The 22,901-nt window shown below is 52.4% G+C and overlaps 1 protein-coding gene across 1 annotated transcript in view; it reads left to right on the forward strand.

Annotated features, from left to right (window-relative positions):
* The window catches only part of SLC52A2 (solute carrier family 52 member 2), a 50,549-nt gene extending 31,572 nt beyond the window's left edge, over positions 1–18,977 (forward strand). Inside the window, exons 4-5 of the mRNA XM_082259779.1 lie at positions 11,597–11,720; positions 18,688–18,977. Coding sequence (XP_082115905.1) covers positions 11,597–11,720; positions 18,688–18,900 — 337 coding nt within the window. The 3' untranslated portion in view covers positions 18,901–18,977. The remainder of the gene's footprint in view (positions 1–11,596; positions 11,721–18,687) is intronic.
* Positions 18,978–22,901: the final 3,924 nt, after the last annotated feature.

Below are 22,901 nucleotides of genomic sequence, written 5' to 3' on the forward strand. Positions count from 1 at the left end.
CATGGGGTGGTATGGAGAGGAGAGGAGTACAGGGGGTCAGTCATGGGGTGGTATGGAGAGGAGTACTGCCGGCATCAGATGGAACATAAATTAATGCAGCCTAAACTCAATCCTATTAAACTCCTTTGGCATAAATGTAAACAGCCAGGTCTTCTTGTCCAACATCAGTACCTGACCTCAAAAATGCACAAGTTCTCACAAGCTCAATACAAAATCTTGTGGAAAGCCTTCCCAGAAAAGTGGAAGCTGTTTACAGATGCAAAGGTGAGACCAACTCAATATACCACCCCATGACTGACCCCCTGTACTCCGCTCCTCTCCATACCACCCTATATCTGCCCCCCTGTACTCCTCTTCATACCACCCCATGTCTGACCCCCTGTTCTCCTCTCCTCTCCATACCACCCCATGACTGACCCCCTGTACTCCTCTCCTCTCCATACCACCCTATATCTGCCCCCCTGTACTCCTCTCCATATCACCCCATGTCTGACCCCCTGTACTTCTCTGCTCTCCATACCACCCCATGACTGACCTCCTGTACTCCTCTCCATACCACCCCATGTCTGACCCCCTGTACTTCTCTTCATACCCCCCCTTGTCTGACCCCCTGTACTCCTCTCCTCTCCATACCACCCCATGTCTGACCCCCTGTACTCCTCTCCATACCAACCCATGTCTGACCCCCTGTACTCCTCTCCATACCAACCCATGTCTGACCCCCTGTACTCCTCTCCTCTCCATACCACCCCATAACTGACCCCCTGTACTCCTCTCCATACCACCCCATGCCTGACCCCCTGTACTCCTCTTCATACCACCCCATGTCTGACCCCCTGTACTCCTCTCCATACCACCCCATGACTGACCCCCTGTACTCCTCTCCTCTCCATACCACCCCATGTCTGACCCCCTGTACTCCTCTCCATACCACCCCATGTCTGACCCCCTGTACTCCTCTCCATACCACCCCATGCCTGACCCCCTGTACTCCTCTTCATACCACCCCATGTCTGACCCCCTGTACTCCTCTCCATACCACCCCATGTCTGACCCCCTGTACTCCTCTCCGTACCACCCCATGTCTGACCATTGTCCCATCATTTTTTTTCCCTCCTCTTACATGTTATACGTGGGAACACTCACCTGCCCAACCCAACAGATCCAGCAAGCATTGTCCTGCTGTGATTTGCAGCACCTCTTCCACAGGCCTGTGAATGGAAAGCGAAGCATCCCGGTATATGTGGTGAACACATTTCAAAGTCTTAGAGACGTCATGGTACAGGAGATGGTCAGAGACTGCAGACATGGTACAGGAGATGGTCAGAGACTGCAGACATGATACAGGAGATGGTCAGAGACTGCAGACATGATACAAGAGACGGTCAGAGACTGCAGACATGATACAGGAGATGGTCAGAGACTGCAGACATGGTACAGGAGATGGTCAGAGACTACAGACATGATACAAGAGGTGGTCAAAGACTGAAGACATGATACAAGAGGTGGTCAAAGACTGCAGACATGATACAAGAGATGGTCAGAGACTGAGGACATGATACAAGAGACGGTCAGAGACTGCAGACATAGTACAGGAGACGGTCAGAGACTGCAGACATGGTACAGGAGATGGTCAGAGACTACAGACATGATACAAGAGGTGGTCAGAGACTGCAGACATGATACAAGAGATGGTCAGAGACTGCAGACATTAAACAGGAGAGGGTCAGAGACTGAGGACATGATACAGGAGATGGTCAGAGACTGAGGACATGATACAGGAGATGGTCAGAGACTGAGGACATTAAACAGAAGATGGCCAGAGACTGAGGACATGTTACAGAAGATGGTCAGAGACTGAAGACATGGTACAGGAGATGGTCAGAGACTGCAGACATGATACAAGAGGTGGTCAGAGACTGCAGACATTAAACAGGAGAGGGTCAGAGACTGAGGGCATGATACAGGAGATGGTCAGAGACTGAGGACATGATACAGGAGATGGTCAGAGACTGAGGACATGATACAGGAGATGGTCAGAGACTACAGACATGATACAAGAGACGGTCAGAGACTGCAGACATGATACAGGAGATGGTCAGAGACTGCAGACATGGTACAGGAGATGGTCAGAGACTACAGACATGGTACAGGAGATGGTCAGAGACTGCAGACATGATACAGGAGATGGTCAGAGACTGCAGACATGATACAAGAGACGGTCAGAGACTGCAGACATGATACAGGAGATGGTCAGAGACTGCAGACATGGTACAGGAGATGGTCAGAGACTACAGACATGATACAAGAGGTGGTCAAAGACTGAAGACATGATACAAGAGGTGGTCAAAGACTGCAGACATGATACAAGAGATGGTCAGAGACTGAGGACATGATACAAGAGACGGTCAGAGACTGCAGACATAGTACAGGAGACGGTCAGAGACTGCAGACATGGTACAGGAGATGGTCAGAGACTACAGACATGATACAAGAGGTGGTCAGAGACTGCAGACATGATACAAGAGATGGTCAGAGACTGCAGACATTAAACAGGAGAGGGTCAGAGACTGAGGACATGATACAGGAGATGGTCAGAGACTGAGGACATGATACAGGAGATGGTCAGAGACTGAGGACATTAAACAGAAGATGGCCAGAGACTGAGGACATGTTACAGAAGATGGTCAGAGACTGAAGACATGGTACAGGAGATGGTCAGAGACTGCAGACATGATACAAGAGGTGGTGAGAGACTGCAGACATTAAACAGGAGAGGGTCAGAGACTGAGGGCATGATACAGGAGATGGTCAGAGACTGAGGACATGATACAGGAGATGGTCAGAGACTGAGGACATGATACAGGAGATGGTCAGAGACTACAGACATGATACAAGAGACGGTCAGAGACTGCAGACATGATACAGGAGATGGTCAGAGACTGCAGACATGGTACAGGAGATGGTCAGAGACTACAGACATGGTACAGGAGATGGTCAGAGACTGCAGACATGATACAGGAGATGGTCAGAGACTGCAGACATGATACAAGAGACGGTCAGAGACTGCAGACATGATACAGGAGATGGTCAGAGACTGCAGACATGGTACAGGAGATGGTCAGAGACTACAGACATGATACAAGAGGTGGTCAAAGACTGAAGACATGATACAAGAGGTGGTCAAAGACTGCAGACATGATACAAGAGATGGTCAGAGACTGAGGACATGATACAAGAGACGGTCAGAGACTGCAGACATAGTACAGGAGACGGTCAGAGACTGCAGACATGGTACAGGAGATGGTCAGAGACTACAGACATGATACAAGAGGTGGTCAGAGACTGCAGACATGATACAAGAGATGGTCAGAGACTGCAGACATTAAACAGGAGAGGGTCAGAGACTGAGGACATGATACAGGAGATGGTCAGAGACTGAGGACATGATACAGGAGATGGTCAGAGACTGAGGACATTAAACAGAAGATGGCCAGAGACTGAGGACATGTTACAGAAGATGGTCAGAGACTGAAGACATGGTACAGGAGATGGTCAGAGACTGCAGACATGATACAAGAGGTGGTCAGAGACTGCAGACATTAAACAGGAGAGGGTCAGAGACTGAGGGCATGATACAGGAGATGGTCAGAGACTGAGGACATGATACAGGAGATGGTCAGAGACTGAGGACATGATACAGGAGATGGTCAGAGACTACAGACATGATACAAGAGGTGGTCAGAGACTGAGGACATGATACAGGAGATGGTCAGAGACTGAGGACATGATACAGGAGATGGTCAGAGACTGAGGACATGATACAAGAGGTGGTCAAAGACTGCAGACATGATACAAGAGATGGTCAGAGACTGAGGACATGATACAGGAGACGGTCAGAGACTGCAGACATGGTACAGGAGATGGTCAGAGACTACAGACATGATACAAGAGATGGTCAGAGACTGCAGACATTAAACAGGAGAGGGTCAGAGACTGAGGACATGATACAGGAGACGGTCAGAGACTGCAGACATGGTACAGGAGATGGTCAGAGACTACGGACATGATACAAGAGATGGTCAGAGACTGCAGACATGGTACAGGAGATGGTCAGAGACTACGGACATGATACAGGAGACGGTCAGAGACTGCAGACATGGTACAGGAGATGGTCAGAGACTACGGACATGATACAAGAGGTGGTCAGAGACTGCAGACATGATACAAGAGATGGTCAGAGACTGCAGACATTAAACAGGAGAGGGTCAGAGACTGAGGACATGATACAGGAGATGGTCAGAGACTGAGGACATGATAGAAGATAGAAGAGCACTAGGGGGGCTGGAGAGCACAGGCGAAGCAGAGAGCACTGGAGGAGCTGAAGGGCACGGTGGGGTGGGGGTGGGGGACTGGAGAGTATTAAGAGGGGGTTTGGAAAGCATTGCAGGGGGGTTGGAAGGCGCAGGGGGTGGAGAGCACGGGGGGGACAGGGAGCATAGGGGGGAGGGAGATGAAAAGCACCGGGGGAGGGCTAAAGAACAGGGGGCAGTCCAGTGCACTGGGTGGGGGGGGTTAAGAGCACTGAGGCGGGGATAAGAGCACTGAGGCGGGGATAAGTGCACTGAGGGTGGGGGGGGGGGGAATAAGAGCACCGAAGGGGGGGGGAATAAGAGCACCGAGGGGGGATTAGAACACTGGAGGGGGGGGGGTTAAGAGCACTGGTGAGCCAGCAAAAGAAGTTGTATAGGAGGGGGATGGGGCAGCTGCATATAGAGGAATTGATCTTCCCCTATTCTTCCTGCAGGAGGGAGAGGAGGAGAATCAGTTATTCAGCAGCTGCAGAAAGAATAGGGAAAGATGAATTCCTCTATATGCAGCTTCCCCATCCCTCTACTACCCAGCACACACACACTTGGGCAATGGGCACTCACCTTCTTCCCGCCGAGGCTCCGCCCCCTTCTTCCCGCCGAGGCCCCGCCCCCTTCCCGCCGCGGCTCCGCCCCCGCTATTCCCCGGACTGAAGGAGCTGCCACTGCCTGCCCTTTACACAGTGCCCTTTACGCCACTGCATCCAGTGATTGGTGGGCGATCTGGGGCAGCCGCAGGGCAGGAGAGTGATTGCCGCTGTCAAGTAGCATTGATTTCGGGTGTGGGCGGGACCGGTATGCGGGGCTCCACCCCATTTTTCCGTGTATAGAGAAACAGAAGCTGTCTGGGGAGGAAGGTGGGCGTGGCATACCGGCCCCGCCCACACCCGACATCAATGCTGAAACTTGACAGCTGCATTCACTCTCCTTGCGGCTGCCCTGGATTGCCCACCAATCATTGGATGTGCTTTATAAATCTTACACTGCTGAGGTATGTAGCCCCGAGTTCTCGGCCAAACCCAGGCTTTGGGACTCGGGGCTAATCATTTTAAAAAAGCAACAGGAGACTCGGGGCTTTTGGGGAGCACACTCGGGGCTATAGCCCAGGTCAGCCCCCCCCTGCCGACGCCACTGCTCAGGGATGAATTAGAGCGGAGAATGCGAGCCAGGCATCATCAGTACCTGACCTCATAAATGGAAGAATGGTGAAACATTCCCATAGACACTCCTAAACCTTGTGGAAGGCCTTCCCAGAAGAGTTAAAGCTGTTATAGCTGCAAAGGGCGGATCCAACTCAATATTGAACCCTACGGACTAAGACTGGGAGGTGATTAAAGGTCATGTGTGTGTAAAGGCAGGCGTCCCAATACTTTTGGTAATATAATGTATGTCTGAAAATCCACCAATCCTGATGTAATGACGGCCGATCCCATTTCTAGAGTCCCAAAAAAACACTGGGACAGTACAAACACCCCCCAAATTACCCCTTTTGGAGACAAGTAGACAGTCTGAGGCAGGGTGTCAAACCCCATTTAATAGCAGCCACGTTAGCAGTTTGGTTGCCCTAAAAAGACTGGTTGTATCTGGGGTGCGATACGTAAAAGGTGCCGGGTCAAAGAGGACGTTTCATACAGACCGCAGAGCTCAGGTGTGGGCTGTGCATAGAGTGCAGGGTTCGGGAGTGCAGGGTTCGGGAATGGGCTATGTATAGAGTGCAGGGTTTGGGAGTGGGCTGTGCATAGAGTGCAGAGTTCTGGAGTGGGCTGTGCATAGAGTGCAGGGTTCGGGAGTGGGCTGTGCATAGAGTGCAGGGTTCAGGGGTGGGCTGTGCATAGAGTGCAGGGTTCGGGAGTGGGCTGTGTACAGAGTGCAGGGTTCGGGAGTGGGCTGTGCATAGAGTTCAGGGGTGGGCTGTGCATAGATTGCAGGGTTCAGGAGTGGGCTGTGCATAGAGTGTAGGGTTAGGGAGTGGGCTGTGCATAGGGTGCAGGGTTCAGGAGTGGGCTGTGTACAGAGTGCAGGGTTCGGGAGTGGGCTGTGCATAGAGTTCAGGGGTGGGCTGTGCATAGAGTACAGGGTTCGGGAGTAGGCTGTGCATAGAGTGCAGGGTTTGGGAGTGGGCTGTGTACAGAGTGCAGGGTTCAGGAGTGGGCTGTGCATAGAGTGCAGGGTTCGGGAGTGGGCTGTGCATAGAGTGCAGGGTTCGGGAGTGGGCTGTGCATAGAGTGCAGGGTTCAGGAGTGGGCTATGCATAGAGTGCTGGGTTCGGGAATGGGCTGTGCATAGAGTTCAGGGGTGGGCTGTGCATAGAGTGCAGGGTTCGGGAGTGGGCTGTGCATAGAGTGCAGGGTTCAGGAGTGGGCTATGCATAGAGTGCAGGGTTCGGGAGTGGGCTGTGCATAGAGTGCAGGGTTCGGGAGTGGGCTGTGCATAGAGTGCAGGGTTCGGGAGTGGGCTGTGCATAGAGTGCAGGGTTCGGGAGTGGGCTGTGCATAGAGTGCAGTGTTCGGGAGTGGGCTGTGCATAGAGTGCAGGGTTCGGGAGTGGGCTGTGCATAGAGTGCAGGGTTCAGGGGTGGGCTGTGCATAGAGGGCAGGGTTCAGGGGTGGGCTGTGCATAGGGTGCAGGGTTCAGGAGTGGGCTGTGCATAGAGTGCAGGGTTTGGGAGTGGGCTGTGTATAGAGTGCAGGGTTCGGGAGTGGGCTGTGCATAGAGTGCAGGGTTCGGGAGTGGGCTGTGCATAGAGTGCAGGGTTCAGGGGTGGGCTGTGCATAGAGTGCAGGGTTCGGGAGTGGGCTGTGCATAGAGTGCAGGGTTCGGGAGTGGGCTGTGCATAGAGTGCAGGGTTCGGGAGTGGGCTGTGCATAGAGTGCAGGGTTCGGGAGTGGGCTGTGCATAGAGTGCAGGGTTCAGGAGTGGGCTATGCATAGAGTGCAGGGTTCGGGAGTGGGCTGTGCATAGAGTTCAGGGGTGGGCTGTGCATAGAGTGCAGGGTTCGGGAGTAGGCTGTGCATAGAGTGCAGGGTTTGGGAGTGGGCTGTGTACAGAGTGCAGGGTTCAGGAGTGGGCTGTGCATAGAGTGCAGGGTTCGGGAGTGGGCTGTGCATAGAGTGCAGGGTTCGGGAGTGGGCTGTGCATAGAGTGCAGGGTTCGGGAGTGGGCTGTGCATAGAGTGCAGGGTTCAGGAGTGGGCTATGCATAGAGTGCAGGGTTCGGGAATGGGCTGTGCATAGAGTTCAGGGGTGGGCTGTGCATAGAGTGCAGGGTTCGGGAGTGGGCTGTGCATAGAGTGCAGGGTTCAGGAGTGGGCTATGCATAGAGTGCAGGGTTCGGGAGTGGGCTGTGCATAGAGTTCAGGGGTGGGCTGTGCATAGAGTGCAGGGTTCGGGAGTAGGCTGTGCATAGAGTGCAGGGTTTGGGAGTGGGCTGTGTACAGAGTGCAGGGTTCAGGAGTGGGCTGTGCATAGAGTGCAGGGTTCGGGAGTGGGCTGTGCATAGGGTGCAGGGTTCAGGAGTGGGCTGTGCATAGAGTGCAGGGTTCGGGAGTGGGCTGTGCATAGAGTGCAGTGTTCGGGAGTGGGCTGTGCATAGAGTGCACGGTTCGGGAGTGGGCTGTGCATAGGGTGCAGGGTTCAGGGGTGGGCTGTGCATAGAGTGCAGGGTTCAGGAGTGGGCTATGCATAGAGTGCAGGGTTCGGGAATGGGCTGTGTACAGAGTGCAGGGTTCGGGAGTGGGCTGTGCATAGAGTTCAGGGGTGGGCTGTGCATAGAGTGCAGGGTTTGGGAGTGGGCTATGCATAGAGTGCAGGGTTCGGGAGTGGGCTATGCATAGAGTGCAGGGTTCAGGAGTGGGCTGTGCATAGAGTGCAGGGTTCAGGAGTGGGCTGTGCATAGAGTGCAGGGTTCAGGAGTGGGCTGTGTATAGAGTGCAGGGTTCGGGAGTGGGCTGTGCATAGAGTGCAGGGTTCAGGAGTGGGCTGTCCATAGAGTGCAGGGTTCAGGAGTGGGCTGTGCATAGAGTGCAGGGTTCAGGAGTGGGCTGTGCATAGAGTGCAGGGTTCGGGAGTGGGCTGTGCATAGAGTGCAGGGTTCGGGAGTGGGCTGTGCATAGAGTGCAGGGTTCGGGAGTGGGCTGTGCATAGAGTGCAGGGTTCGGGAGTCGGCTATGCATAGAGTGCAGGGTTCGGGAGTCGGCTATGCATAGAGTGCAGGGTTCGGGAGTCGGCTATGCATAGAGTGCAGGGTTCGGGAGTGGGCTATGCATAGAGTGCAGGGTTCGGGAGTGGGCTATGCATAGAGTGCAGGGTTCGGGAGTGGGCTATGCATAGAGTGCAGGGTTCGGGAGTGGGCTATGCATAGAGTGCAGGGTTCGGGAGTGGGCTATGCATAGAGTGCAGGGTTCGGGAGTGGGCTATGCATAGAGTGCAGGGTTCGGGAGTGGGCTGTGCATAGAGTGCAGGGTTCGGGGGTGTTTTAAGGGTGCACTATGCACAATGCGCAACCCCCTCCATGAAGCTTCCTTGCGTCTCTCCCCTACCTTGCCTGGCTCTAGTACCTCCCTTTGTAGATGGCTTTGCCTCACCTTGCTGACAGCGGAGGGGGAAAGTTGAAGGTGTAAGAATGGAGTCCCCCACATTCCGGCTGCAAAGCTGGGTGCCAGGGTCACATGACAGGACCTGGAGAGCCGGGTTCGGCCCCGGGTCTTGTGTTTGACATATGTGGTCGGAGGTATGTAGTGAGAGACATGGCGAGGTTTTTGAAGTTGTAATTTTTTGTCACGAATATTTGGAGAATGAAGAAATTAAATCAAATTTTGGGGTTTTTTTTCCCACATTTTTTTTTTTATTTTACATCGTGTCACCAGTGCGTTACAGCGTCATAATTTAACTGGGGTCACTGACTGGTGACTGGGGTCACTGACTGGTGACAGTATGTAAAAGAAAAAAAATAATAACATTTTTTTATTACATTTTTAAACTTTTATTTTTCTTTTTTTAAGAATGTTTCTCATTTTAGCTCATTTTTTTTTTTTTCTACATACTCTGATCAGAATCGCTGTGTCACCATAGTAACAATGTACTTCCCTGGGGAGGGGTGATCAGGGATTTATTTCTTTTTTTTTTGTTTTTTTTACACTATTACAGGAATTCTTTGGCCTTTTATGAATGGATTACATTTACAGAGAATCCGGAAAGTATTCACAGCGCTTCACTTCTTCCACATTTTATATTACAGCCTTATTCCAACATGGATTCCATTCATTATTTTCCTCAGAATTCTACAAACCCCTCCCCCATAATGACAACATGAGAGAAGTTTGTGTGAAATCTTTGCAAATTTATTAAAAATAAAAAATGATAAAATCCCATGTACATAAGTATTTACACCCTTTGCCTGGACACTCAAACGTGACCTCAGGTGCATCCGGTTTCCACTGATCATCCTTGAGATGTTTCTACAACTTGATTGGAGTCCACCTGTGGTAAATTCAGTTGATTGGACATGATTTGGAAAGGCACACACCTGTCTATATAAGGTCCCACAGGTAACAGTACATGTCAGAGCACAAACCAAGCCATGAAGTCCAAGGAATTGTCTGTAGACCTCGGAGACAGGATTGTATGGAGGCACAGATCGGGGGAAGGGTACAGAAACATTTCTACAGCATTGAAGGTCCCAATGAGCACAGTGGCCTCCATCATCTGTAAATGGAAGAAGTTTGGAACCACCAGGACTCTTCCTAGAGCGGTCGCCCGGCCAAACTGAGCGATCGGGGGAGGGGGGCCTTAGTCAGGGAGGTGACCAATGAACCCGATGGTCACTCTGACAGAGCTCCAGCATTTCTCTGTGGAGAGAGGAGAACCTTCCAGAAGAACAACCATCTCTGCAGCACTCCACCAATCAGGCCTGTATGGGTGTGGCCAGAAGGAAGCCACTCCTCAGTAAAAGTCACATGACAGCCCGCCTGGAGTTTACCAAAAGTCCCCTGAAGGACTCTCAGACCATGAGAAACAAAATTCTCTGCTCTGAGGAAACAAAGATTGAACTCTTTGGCCTGAATGGCAAGCGTCATGTCTGGAGGAAACCAGGCACCGCCCATCACCTGGCCAATACCATCCCTACTGTGAAGCATGGTGATGGCAGCATCCTGCTGTGGGGATGTATTTCAGCGGCAGGAACTGGGAGACTAGTCAGGATGGAGGGAAAGATGAATGCAGCAATGTACAGAGACATCCTTGATGAAAATCTCCTCCAGAGCGCTCTGGACCTCAGACTGGGGCGAAGGTTCATCTTCCAACAGGACAACGACCCTAAGCCCACAGCCAAGATATCAAAGGAGTGGCTACAGGAGAACTCTGTGAATGTCCTTGAGTGGCCCAGCCAGAGCCCAGACTTGAACCCGATTGGACATCTCTGGAGAGATCTGAAAATGGCTGTGCACCAACCCTCCCCCCATCCAACCTGATGGAGCTTGAGAAGTTCTGCAAAGAAGAATGGGAGAAACTGCCCAAAAATAGGAGTGCCAAGCTTGTAGCATCATACTCAGAAATACTGGAGGCTGGAATTGGTGCCAAAGGAGCTTCACCAAAGTATTGAGCAAAGGGGGTGAATACTTATGTACATGGCAAAGGGGGTGAATACTTATGTACATGGCAAAGGGGGTGAATACTTATGTACATGGGATTTTTCCTTTTTTATTTTTAATAAATTTACAAAGATTTCATACAAACTTCTCTCACGTTGTCATTATGGGGGATTGTTTGTAGAATTTTGAGGAAAATAATGAATGGAATCCATTTTGGAATAAGGCTGTAACATAACAAAATGTGGAAAAAGTGAAGCTCTGTGACTAGTTTCTGGATGCTCTGTATAACAGATGGGCTTATTGTTCACATCCTGTGATTGGCTACAGCTAATCACATGGTACAGGGTGCTGTGTTTGGCCCAGGTACCATGTAATAGCTGTGGGCCAATCATAGCATAGAAAACACAGCTGATTTCATTCATAACCGCTTTGGCATGGCAGTCACATGATCTGCGGGGGTTTCCCGGGAACCGTAATCACAGCGCTTCCTCCTGCCTGCAGAAGACTGATGACATCATCTGAGCCTAGGCACTGAGTGATGATAAAAGGTGTATGGGGAGATGTCTGGGATCATTCATGTAACCTCACTGACAGGTCCTCTGAATGCCGGCCTCTGAGTGGGTTTGTTTTCTCTCCTCAGGTCTTCTCTGGGTCTCGGAATAATCATGGCAGCCGGCGTAATACTCGGGAGTTATCTGATGGCGTTGGCGGCGCTCAGTCCTTGTCCTCCATTGGTTGGGAGCACAGCGGGGATTGTGCTGGTGGTGAGTACCTGGCCTCCAGGGAGGGGGCATCATCGTCCTCCCATGGCTGACAACCCCTCCACTTAGCGCACTCCTGACATCCAAGCACTTCCTGTACCTAGGCACTCCTGACATCTGAGCACTTCCCATACCTAGGCACTCCTGACATCCGAGCACTTCCCGTACCTAGGCACTCCTGACATCTGAGCGCTTCCTGTGCCTAGGCACTCCTGACATCCGAGCACTTCCCGTACCTAGGCACTCCTGATATCTGAGCACTTCCCGTACCTAGGCACTCCTGACATCTGAGCACTTCCTGTACCTAGGCACTCCTGACATCTGAGCACTTCCCGTACCATCTGAGCACTTCCCGTACCTAGCCTCTCCTGACATCTGAGCACTTCCCGTACCATCGGAGCACTTCCCGTACCTAGGCACTCCTGATATCTGAGCACTTCCCGTACCTAGACACTCTTGACATCTGACCGCTTCCCGTACCTAGGCACTCCTGACATCCAAGCACTTCCCGTACCTAGGCACTCCTGACATCCAAGCACTTCCCCTACCTAGGCACTCCTGATATCTGAGCGCTTCCCGTACCTAGGCACTCCTGACATCCAAGCACTTCCCCTACCTAGACACTCCTGATATCTGAGCACTTCCCGTACCTAGACACTCCTGATATCTGACCGCTTCCCGTACCTAGGCACTCCTGACATCCAAGCATTTCCCGTACCTAGGCACTCCTGATATCTGAGCGCTTCCCGTACCTAGACACTCCTGACATCTGAGCGCTTCCCGTACCTAGACACTCCTGATATCTGACCGCTTCCCGTACCTAGGCACTCCTGACATCCAAGCATTTCCCGTACCTAGGCACTCCTGATATCTGAGCGCTTCCCGTACCTAGACACTCCTGACATCTGAGCGCTTCCCGTACCTAGACACTCCTGACATCTGAGCGCTTCCCGTACCTAGCCTCTCCTGACATCCAAGCACTTCCCGTATCTAGGCACTCCTGACATCCAAGCACTTCCCGTACCTAGACACTCCTGACATCTGAGCGCTTCCCGTACCTAGACACTCCTGACATCTGAGCGCTTCCCGTACCTAGCCTCTCCTGACATCCAAGCACTTCCCGTATCTAGGCACTCCTGACATCTGAGCACTTCCCGTACCTAGGTACTCCTGACATCCAAGCACTTCCCGTATCTAGGCACTCCTGACATCTGAGCACTTCCCGTATCTAGGCACTCCTGACATCTGAGCACTTCCCGTACCTAGCCTCTCCTGACATCTGAGCACTTCCCGTACCATCGGAGCACTTCCCGTACCTAAGCACTCCTGACATCCAAGCACTTCCCGTATCTAGGCACTCCTGATATCTGAGCACTTCCCGTATCTAGGCACTCCTGACATCTGAGCACTTCCCGTACCTAGCCTCTCCTGACATCTGAGCACTTCCCGTACCATCGGAGCACTTCCCGTACCTAGGCACTCCTGATATCTGAGCACTTCCCGTACCATCGGAGCACTTCCCGTACCTAGGCACTCCTGATATCTGAGCACTTCCCGTACCTAGGCACTCCTGATATCTGAGCACTTCCCGTACCTAGGCACTCCTGACATCCAAGCACTTCCCGTACCATCGGAGCACTTCCCGTACCTAGGCACTCCTGATATCTGAGCACTTCCCGCACCTAAGCACTCCTGACATCCAAGCACTTCCCGTACCTAGGCACTCCTGATATCTGAGCACTTCCTGTACCTAGCCACTCCTGACATCCAAGCACTTCCCGTACCTAGCCTCTCCTGACATCTGAGCGCTTCCCGTACCTAGGCACTCCTGACATCCAAGCACTTCCCGTACCATCGGAGCACTTCCCGTACCTAGGCACTCCTGATATCTGAGCACTTCCCGCACCTAAGCACTCCTGACATCCAAGCACTTTCCGTACCTAGGCACTCCTGACATCTGAGCGCTTCCCGTACCTAGGCACTGCTGATATCCAAGCACTTCCCGTACCATCGGAGCACTTCCCGTACCTAGGTACTCCTGATATCTGAGCACTTCCTGTGCCTAGGCACTCCTGACATTGGAGTGCTTCCTTTGCCTAGTACAGGCACTGAGTACAGGATACCATGGACTGAGGGGGCGCTGAGTACAGGATTCCCTGGATGGTCCTGAGGTGGCGCTGAGTACAGGATTCCCAGGATGGTCCTGAAGGGGGGCTGAGTACAGGATTCCCAGGATGGTCTTGAGGGGGCACTGAGTACAGGATTCCCAGGATGGACCTGAGGGGGCAGTGAGTACAGGATACCCTGGATGGTCCTGAGGGGGCGCTGAGTACAGGATACCCTGGATGGACCTGAGGGGGCGCTGAGTACAGGATTCCCAGGATGGACCTGAGGGGGCACTGAGTACAGGATACCCTGGATGGTCCTGAGGGGGCGCTGAGTACAGGATTCCCAGGATGGACCTGAGGGGGCGCTGAGTACAGGATACCCTGGATGGTCCTGAGGGGGCGCTGAGTACAGGATACCCTGGATGGTCCTGAGGGGGCGCTGAGTACAGGATTCCCAGGATGATCCTGAGGGGATGCTGAGTACAGGATTCCCAGGATGGACCTGAGGGGGCACTGAGTACAGGATTCCCAGGATGGTCCTGAGGGGGCACTGAGTACAGGATTCCCAGGATGGACCTGAGGGGGCACTGAGTACAGGATTCCCAGGATGGACCTGAGGGGGCACTGAGTACAGGATTCCCAGAATGGACCTGAGGGGGCACTGAGTACAGGATACCCTGGATGGTCCTGAGGGGGCGCTGAGTACAGGATACCCTGGATGGTCCTGAGGGGGCGCTGAGTACAGGATTCCCAGGATGATCCTGAGGGGATGCTGAGTACAGGATTCCCAGGATGGACCTGAGGGGGCACTGAGTACAGGATTCCCAGGATGGTCCTGAGGGGGCACTGAGTACAGGATTCCCAGGATGGACCTGAGGGGGCGCTGAGTACAGGATTCCCAGGATGGTCCTGAGGGGGCGCTGAGTACAGGATACCCTGGATGGACCTGAGGGGGCGCCGAGTACAGGATTCCCAGGATGGACCTGAGGGGGCAGTGAGTACAGGATACCCTGGATGGACCTGAGGGGGCGCTGTGTACAGGATTCCCAGGATGGACCTGAGGGGGCACTGAGTACAGGATTCCCAGGATGGTCCTGAGGGAACGCTGAGTACAGGATACCCTGGATGGACATGAGGGGGCGCTGAGTACAGGATTCCCAGGATGGACCTGAGGGGGCAGTGAGTACAGGATACCCTGGATGGTCCTGAGGGGGCGCTGAGTACAGGATACCCTGGATGGTCCTGAGGGGGCGCTGAGTACAGGATTCCCAGGATGGTCCTGAGGGGGCGCTGAGTACAGGATTCCCAGGATGGTCCTGAGGGGGCGCTGAGTACAGGATACCCTGGATGGACCTGAGGGGGCACTGAGTACAGGATACCCTGGATGGTCCTGAGGGGGCGCTGAGTACAGGATTCCCAGGATGGTCCTGAGGGGGCACTGAGTACAGGATACCCTGGATGGTCCTGAGGGGGCGCTGAGTACAGGATTCCCAGGATGGACCTGAGGGGGCACTGAGTACAGGATTCCCAGGATGGACCTGAGGGGGCACTGAGTACAGGATACCCTGGATGGTCCTGAGGGGGCGCTGAGTACAGGATACCCTGGATGGACCTGAGGGGGCGCTGTGTACAGGATTCCCAGGATGATCCTGAGGGGATGCTGAGTACAGGATTCCCAGGATGGTCCTGAGGGGGCGCCGAGTACAGGATTCCCAGGATGGTCCTGAGGGGACGCTGAGTACAGGATTCCCAGGATGGACCTGAGGGGGCACTGAGTACAGGATTCCCAGGATGGACCTGAGGGGGCACTGAGTACAGGATACCCTGGATGGACCTGAAGGGGGGCTGAGTACAGGATTCCCAGGATGGTCCTGAGGGGGGGCTGAGTACAGGATTCCCAGGATGGTCCTGAGGGGGCAATGAGTACAGGATTCCCAGGATGGTCCTGAGGGGGCGCTGAGTACAGGATTCCCAGGATGGTCCTGAGGGGGCGCTGAGTACAGGATACCCAGGATGGTCCTGAGGGGGCGCTGAGTACAGGATTCCCAGGATGGTCCTGAGGGGGCGCTGAGTACAGGATTCCCAGGATGGTCCTGAGGGGGCGCTGAGTACAGGATTCCCAGTATGGTCCTGAGGGGGCGCTGAGTACAGGATACCCAGGATGGTCCTGAGGGGGCGCAGAGTACAGGATACCCTGGATGGTCCTGAGGGGGCAATGAGTACAGGATTCCCAGGATGGTCCTGAGGGGGCAATGAGTACAGGATACCCTGGATGGTCCTGAGGGGGCGCTGAGTACAGGATTCCCAGGATGGTCCTGAGGGGGCGCTGAGTACAGGATTCCCAGGATGGTCCTGAGGGGCGCTGAGTACAGGATTCCCAGGATGGTCCTGAGGGGCGCTGAGTACAGGATTCCCAGGATGGACCTGAGGGGGCGCTGAGTACAGGATTCCCAGGATGGTCCTGAGGGGGCGCTGAGTACAGGATTCCCAGGATGGTCCTGAGGGGCGCTGAGTACAGGATTCCCAGGATGGTCCTGAGGGGCGCTGAGTACAGGATTCCCAGGATGGACCTGAGGGGGCGCTGAGTACAGGATTCCAAGGATGGTCCTGAGGGGCGCTGAGTACAGGATTCCCAGGATGGACCTGAGTGGGCACTGAGTACAGGATACCCTGGATGGTCTTGAGGGGGCGCTGTGTACAGGATTCCCAGGGTAGAACCTAGCAGCTGAGAAGTGAGTCCAGGGATGAAGATGTAGAATTCCTGGCTGGTTGCTCTTTATGGTGTCCGGGCCAAGGTGATCTAAACCCACCATACATTACCGGGGGGGGGGGGGGCGGGGTAAGGGTGGATCCGGGTGGACACATCCAGAATATTATTTATTAACCTTCTTCAGGTTATTCGGAGTGTCAGTTGAAGCAGAGCCAGCGGAGTCAGAGGTGAGGGTGGTGAGAGCTCCACCTTAGGAAATGTTCCGCATCAGCGGGTGCCCGGGACGTGTGAGGACACCTAAGAGGGGGGGGGGGATGGGGAATGAGACAAAACGCACCGCCGATCCTTCTTCACAGGCAACTGCCGGCTACGTGTGCAGAACGTCTGAAGATGACACATTACAGATATATATATATATATAGAGATCAGAGGAACCATGATACCTCCACAAGCTTTATCTTCTGGTACTGGGCGATGGTCCTATAGGCAGGTCCATTTTTGTTAGTCAGACCTGGGTGATGGGCACAGGGAGGTCCATTTGTTGTTTATAGGTCCTAGGAGATGGTCCAATGTCAAGTCTGTTTCGTTTATCAGTCCTTGGCCATGGTCCCACATCAGGTCCATTTGTTGCTGGTCAGTGCTGGTAGATGCTCCCATGTCAGGTCTGTTTTTTTCATCAGTCCAGGGTGATGGTCCTACATCAGGCCCATTTGTTATTGGTCAGTCCAAGGCCACGGTCCCATATCATTTCTGTTTGTTGTTGGTCAGTCCTGGGTAAGGGTCACAAGTCGCGTCCATTTATTGTTGGTCATTACTGGGGGATGGTCCGACATCAAGTTCATGTGGTCAGTCATACGTGATCACCCCAAGTCAGATTTATTTGTTGTTAGTCCTGGGTTAAGGTCCACTGCTTGTTAGTCAGTCCTGGGCGATGGTTCCATGTCAGGTCCACTTGTTGTTTTTGGTCACTTCTGGGCCATGGTCCCATATCAGATGTACTTGTTGTTGGTCATTCCTGGGCAGGGGCAGGGGCAGTGGTCACATGTCTAGTCCATATATTGTTGGTCCTTACTGGGAGATGGTCCCACATCAGCACATCAGGTTCATTTGTTGTTGGTCAGTCCTAGGTGATGGCCACAAGGCAGGTCCATTTGTTGTTTATAGGTCCTGGGTGATGGGTCCCATGTGGGGTCCCATGTGTTGTTGGTCAGTTTTTGGCGATGGTTTATTTGTTGTTTATAGGTCCTGGGTGATGGGTCCCATGTGTTGTTGGTCAGTTTTTGGCGATGGTCCATTTGTTGTTTTATAGGTCCTGGGTGATGGGTCCCATGTGGGGTCCAGTTGTTGTTGGTCAGTTTTTGGCGATGGTTCATTTGATGTTTGTCACTCCTGGGCAGGGGCAGTGTTCTCAAGTCAAGTCCATTTTTTAGTTGGTCAGTCCTGGGTAATGGTCCATTTATTGTTGGTTTGCGGCCACCCCCAAATATCAGTATCATGGACGATGTGACCTTTATTGTCAGCACATGCAAATCGGTCCCCATTCTCAGTCCCCCCATCCCCCCACTTCCCTAATGCTCTCACAGCTCCTTCCTCCTCCATAGCCGGTGGTGTTCTTTTTCCTCTATGACTCTTTGCTTCTATAAGATCGGCTGAGTTGGCAATCCTGGAGGAGCGGTGACATCACTATCTTGGGTCATGTGACTGTTCTTAGGCTTAGTGATTGGCAGCCTTATGGGGAAATGGGTCACATGCTCTGCCATACCTTAAGTTCTGGTTATCCCCTCCATCTGCAGAGGAAAAGGAGCTTCAAAGGGAGCCCAAGTATTGGGGGTTGGAGGACTCCATCACACACGGTGCCTCAGTCAGCTCATGGTAACGTGCGTTGTGCTATGGCGGCTCATTCATGTCACAGATGTGAATGTTGTGAACCCACCAATGAGCAGGTGACACAGGATCCCCAGAGTAGGGAATCTAAGGACTAGCCAGTGTTCCACCAAGGACCCCTTCATGGAGGTTTGGACTTCTTCCTTCATCTGGAGGGGGTTTTATTCCTTTTTTGATGCTCGGAATTTTGGGTTACCAAATATTTATTTTCTGTAATATAAACTGTGTTGTGTTCATGTGATAACAAATTCCTGTCTTCTGTCTGCAGGTCCTGGCCTGGTCCCTGTTCCTGGGACTTCTTTCCTACCTGAAGGTGATGATAGGAAGCCTCCTACATGAAGCCGGCCATAGCGCCCTCCTGTGGTGTGGAGCAGTCATCCAGGCAGGCTCTCTGATTGGTGCCTTATTGATGTTCCCCATGGTCAGCATCTATCACCTGTTCCAGAGTGGGAGGGACTGTCGGGACAACTGCGCCCTCTGAGGACGAAAATTCCTCGCTGCGTCTTCATTCCTTGTGTCTGTCCCTGGATCTTTTATACTAATAAATCTCAGCCTTTTCCAAAACCCGTCTGATCTCTCTTTGTATTGTATGTAATATACAGGGGTGTGATGTACAGGATATGTATGCAATATATAGGGGTGTGGTATACAGGACATGTATGTAAAATATATATTGTAACAGAACCATGACCCACACTGTGCTTGTGGGCTTCGGTCAGTATACGGCTTCCTACAGTCTTGAACATAAATATCAGATTTTCCAGCCGCCCCCCATACAAAACTTAGCTTGTATGTATCTGAAAAAAACGAACTCCTTTATTTAACAAGAAACAGACTTTTTATACACCTGAGAAGTATGTCAGTCACTACATGAACAATGAGCTGAATATTTACCCAAAACATCACACAATGGTTAGATAACGAGGTACAGCTGACTCATGGCTAATCCCATCTAGACAAGGTTATCATTCACATGCTAATTAACTCAGCGCACTTAAACCAGACTGGAGGACCAGACTGCCGGCACCAAGGCTAAAACAAAATACAATCCACATTATTATAAGTGTAAACACAGAGTAAATCAGCATAATTACGATGTGTGGAAGACAGGTGGTTGAGCTGATGATATTCGCATCTGCTGGGAGTCTGACTGTGTGAAGCCTTATTGGTAATAGACAGCTAGGCCTAGAGTCCCAGAGTCTTCATATATTCTTTGAGATATATTGTTGATAAATATTACTGTGCCATTTGAGTAATCCAAACCATATTCTCAGTGTCCATTAAGTCCATCATTTTCTTGGCCACCCTGTGCCCATAATAGACACAGGGTGACTTACACATAAGAGGGTCCTGGGGAGCTGAGACAGGGATTTCCTTACCTCTCAAAGGTAAGCTGGGTTCCATGGGACCCCCAACCAAAGTGACTGCCGTCACATCTCTCCCCTTTCCAAAGGAGACTAACGCAGGAGGAGACCCCAAACGGGTTGACTTCGAAGTTAGTCCATAGTTCCTGTCCCCCAATGTCTGTACTCACACAGTACCCCAAACAAATTGTCCGGAACACAGCGTTACTCACCCAGCCAACGTCTGCCTCTTTCGTAGAACGTACCCGCCGCTGGGGAGAATCGTGGACTGGTCCTTCTCCCGGGAGCCCTTTCAGCCGCTGGAGAGAAGACAGGATGATGGGGCTCACTTCGTCAGGCTATTGGGGATCTGGGTTGACTGCCCATCATCCCTGGGGTATTCAAGTGAAGACTGTAGTCCCATCCACTTTCTCAGGAAATCATCCCATCCTTTGTTAGTTGAGGGCAGAGCCCAGTGATGTTAGGCCCTGATGCCCGCTGTTCCGCAGGGAAGTAAACTGAAAAGTCAGTGGCCTTGCACACATCTTCCTGGGTCACCAATTGTTGAAGGCAGAGGTTAGCAGCGCTATGCCTGGATGATCTCTGTTCTGCTGTGAGCTCACTGGGCGGTTCCTCCTCAGCAGAAAAGTCTATTAAATCCCCAGTCTCTGGAATTGCTGAAAGTCCAGGGCACGGGCTGGTGGCACTCGGGCCCAGTGCCAACACTTTGGCAGGTGATTTATCATCCATTTCATTCTCCGTTGAAAAGTCAATTTAATCTGTAATCTGGGGCTGGGTAGGGGGACCGATCATCTCCACCGCCAGTGCTGTTGGCTGCTGCAGGGATGAGGGACGTACAATCTCCTCTCCCGGTAACGCTGGCTGGTGCTGGGTAGTGGGACTGACCTTCTCCACTCCCAGTGCTGTTGGCTGCTGCTGGGATGAGGGATCTACAATCTTCTCTCCCGGTAACACTGGCTGGTGCTGGGTAGTGGGACCGACCATCTCCACCCCCAGTGCTGTTTAGTGCTGCTGGGACGAGGGACCTACAATCTCATTTCCTGGTAAGGCTGGCTGGTGCTGGGTAGTGGGACCGACCTTCTCCACCCCCAGTGCTGTTGGCTGCTGCAGGGATGAGGGACGTACAATCTCCTCTCCCGGTAAGGCTGGCTGGTGCTGGGTAGTAGGACTGACCGTCTCCACTCCTAGTGCTGTTGAGTTCTGCTGGGATGAGGGACCTACAATCTCCTCTCCCAGTAAGGCTGGCTGGTGCTGAGCAGAGTCTAGCAGCCATCTGTAGGCGATCTCCAGCTCCCATTCCTGAATGGCCAGAAACTCCATATCTTCCAGTGCCCAGAGCACTCCCGAGATGTTCAGGATCTTTTCTCTGGAATCCATAATTTCCTCTAACCGCCACTCCAAATCGCTCCTAAAGTTAGGGTCCTCTGACCACTTCTCTAATGACAGTCCCAGGCCGCCGTAGCCAAAGCCTTCCGTTGGGCTGTCGTCCGCTGTCCATGGGCACACTTGGGTTACATACCAGCGGAGAGCTCTGTAGCTCTCGTCCAATCGTATCTCCTTCTGGACAAGCCTGCTTAACTCAGCTTTCCAGTCCTTGTGCGGTTTATCTCCCAAAACCTGGACCCACAATCCATACTGCGACCAGTACCTTTCCTGGATGGAGGGGAGGATTTTTCCCTGGTGTCGCTGCTCACGGGCTAGGGGTGTTACATAGATACACAGTTTGTGAGGTTGAAAAAAGAACCCCCCCACCATAACAGGCCCTTTTGGGTCTGGTATGGATTTTAAGGGGAACCCCATGAAAAAAAAAAAATCCTCCCTGACTTTGGGAAATTTTTGCATTTCATTTGGAAATGAAGGTTCCAGAGTCTGAAGGAGAAGTAGAGAGGCACAGAATCCAAGTTACATGAGGTCCAGTGTGAAGTTTCCACAGTCAGTGATGATTTGGGGAGCCGTGTCTTCTGTTGGTGTTGGCCCACTGTGTTTTAACAAGTCCAAAGTCAGCACAAAGTCAGATGCTGATTTCATTTTCCAGCAGGACTTGGCACTGCCCACACTGGCAAAACTACCAATACTGGTCACATGATCATGGGATCACTGTGCTTGATTGGCCAGCAAACTCGCCTGACCTAAACCCCATAGAGAATCTGTGGGGGATTGTCAAGAGGAAGATGAGAGACATCAGACCCAACAATGCAGAGGAGCTGAAGGCCGCTATCAAAGCAATCTGGGCTTCCATAACACCTCAGCAGTGCCACAGGCTGATCACCTCCATGCCACGCCTCCATGCCATGCCGTATTGATGCAGTAATTCTTGCAAAAGGAGCCCCAACCAAGTATTGAGTGCATTCTATACTGTACATGGACAGACTTCTCACTAAGACAACATTTCTGTATTAAAAACCCTTTTTTTTTATTGGTCTTATGTAATATTCTAATTTTCTCCAGTCATCTGTCCAGGACAGCATAGGAGAGACAGGCTCCACCTCCGGAGACAGGAAACACATACCATCAGGTGAATAAAGGGCGGTCACCATCCCACTTCCCCAGTCTTTTGCGTTTCCTCCACCAGAGGAGGAGCAGGTGTGGAGCTTTGGGCATGTGGTTATGAGTAAGCGACCCCTTGTGTCATGAAACGCGTCAACCTTTTTGTCCCATGTCTCACCAGTTTGATCTTTGATGTATTTGATGAAGAATAAAATTACTCCTTTTGATTTGAATCTTCGGAGTTCAGTCACTTTTTTCTATACTTGATCAGCTTTGGGCTGGTACCTGTATCAGCAGAGAGGCCCCCGGCAAGGATAATGAAGCTCAGAGCTGCGCTTTTCCTCCTTGCAGTTCGGAGAGGGCTGATCGTCTGCTGCCCAGCTCTCCCAGCAGAGGAGCCATCTCTCTGCCGATTCAGATGGTTTCTGATAGAGCCGGGCGGGGGGGACGCGTGCGCAGGCCTTAATTTACAGCCTTTGGAACACAGGAGGAAGACAGGGCTTCCGGCGCATCACTTCCGGTTCCAGGTCTTGCAGCGGCGAGGACGCCGGAACCCTGGCGGTTTGTTTGCTTGGTTGGTTTGTTTCCGCTTGTAGCTGATGGTCCTGCTCTTGCACTATCGCAACAGCGC

This window comes from Pelophylax lessonae (assembly GCF_965119305.1).
Source record: "Pelophylax lessonae genome assembly, chromosome: 5".
Classification (NCBI taxonomy): domain Eukaryota; kingdom Metazoa; phylum Chordata; class Amphibia; order Anura; family Ranidae; genus Pelophylax; species Pelophylax lessonae.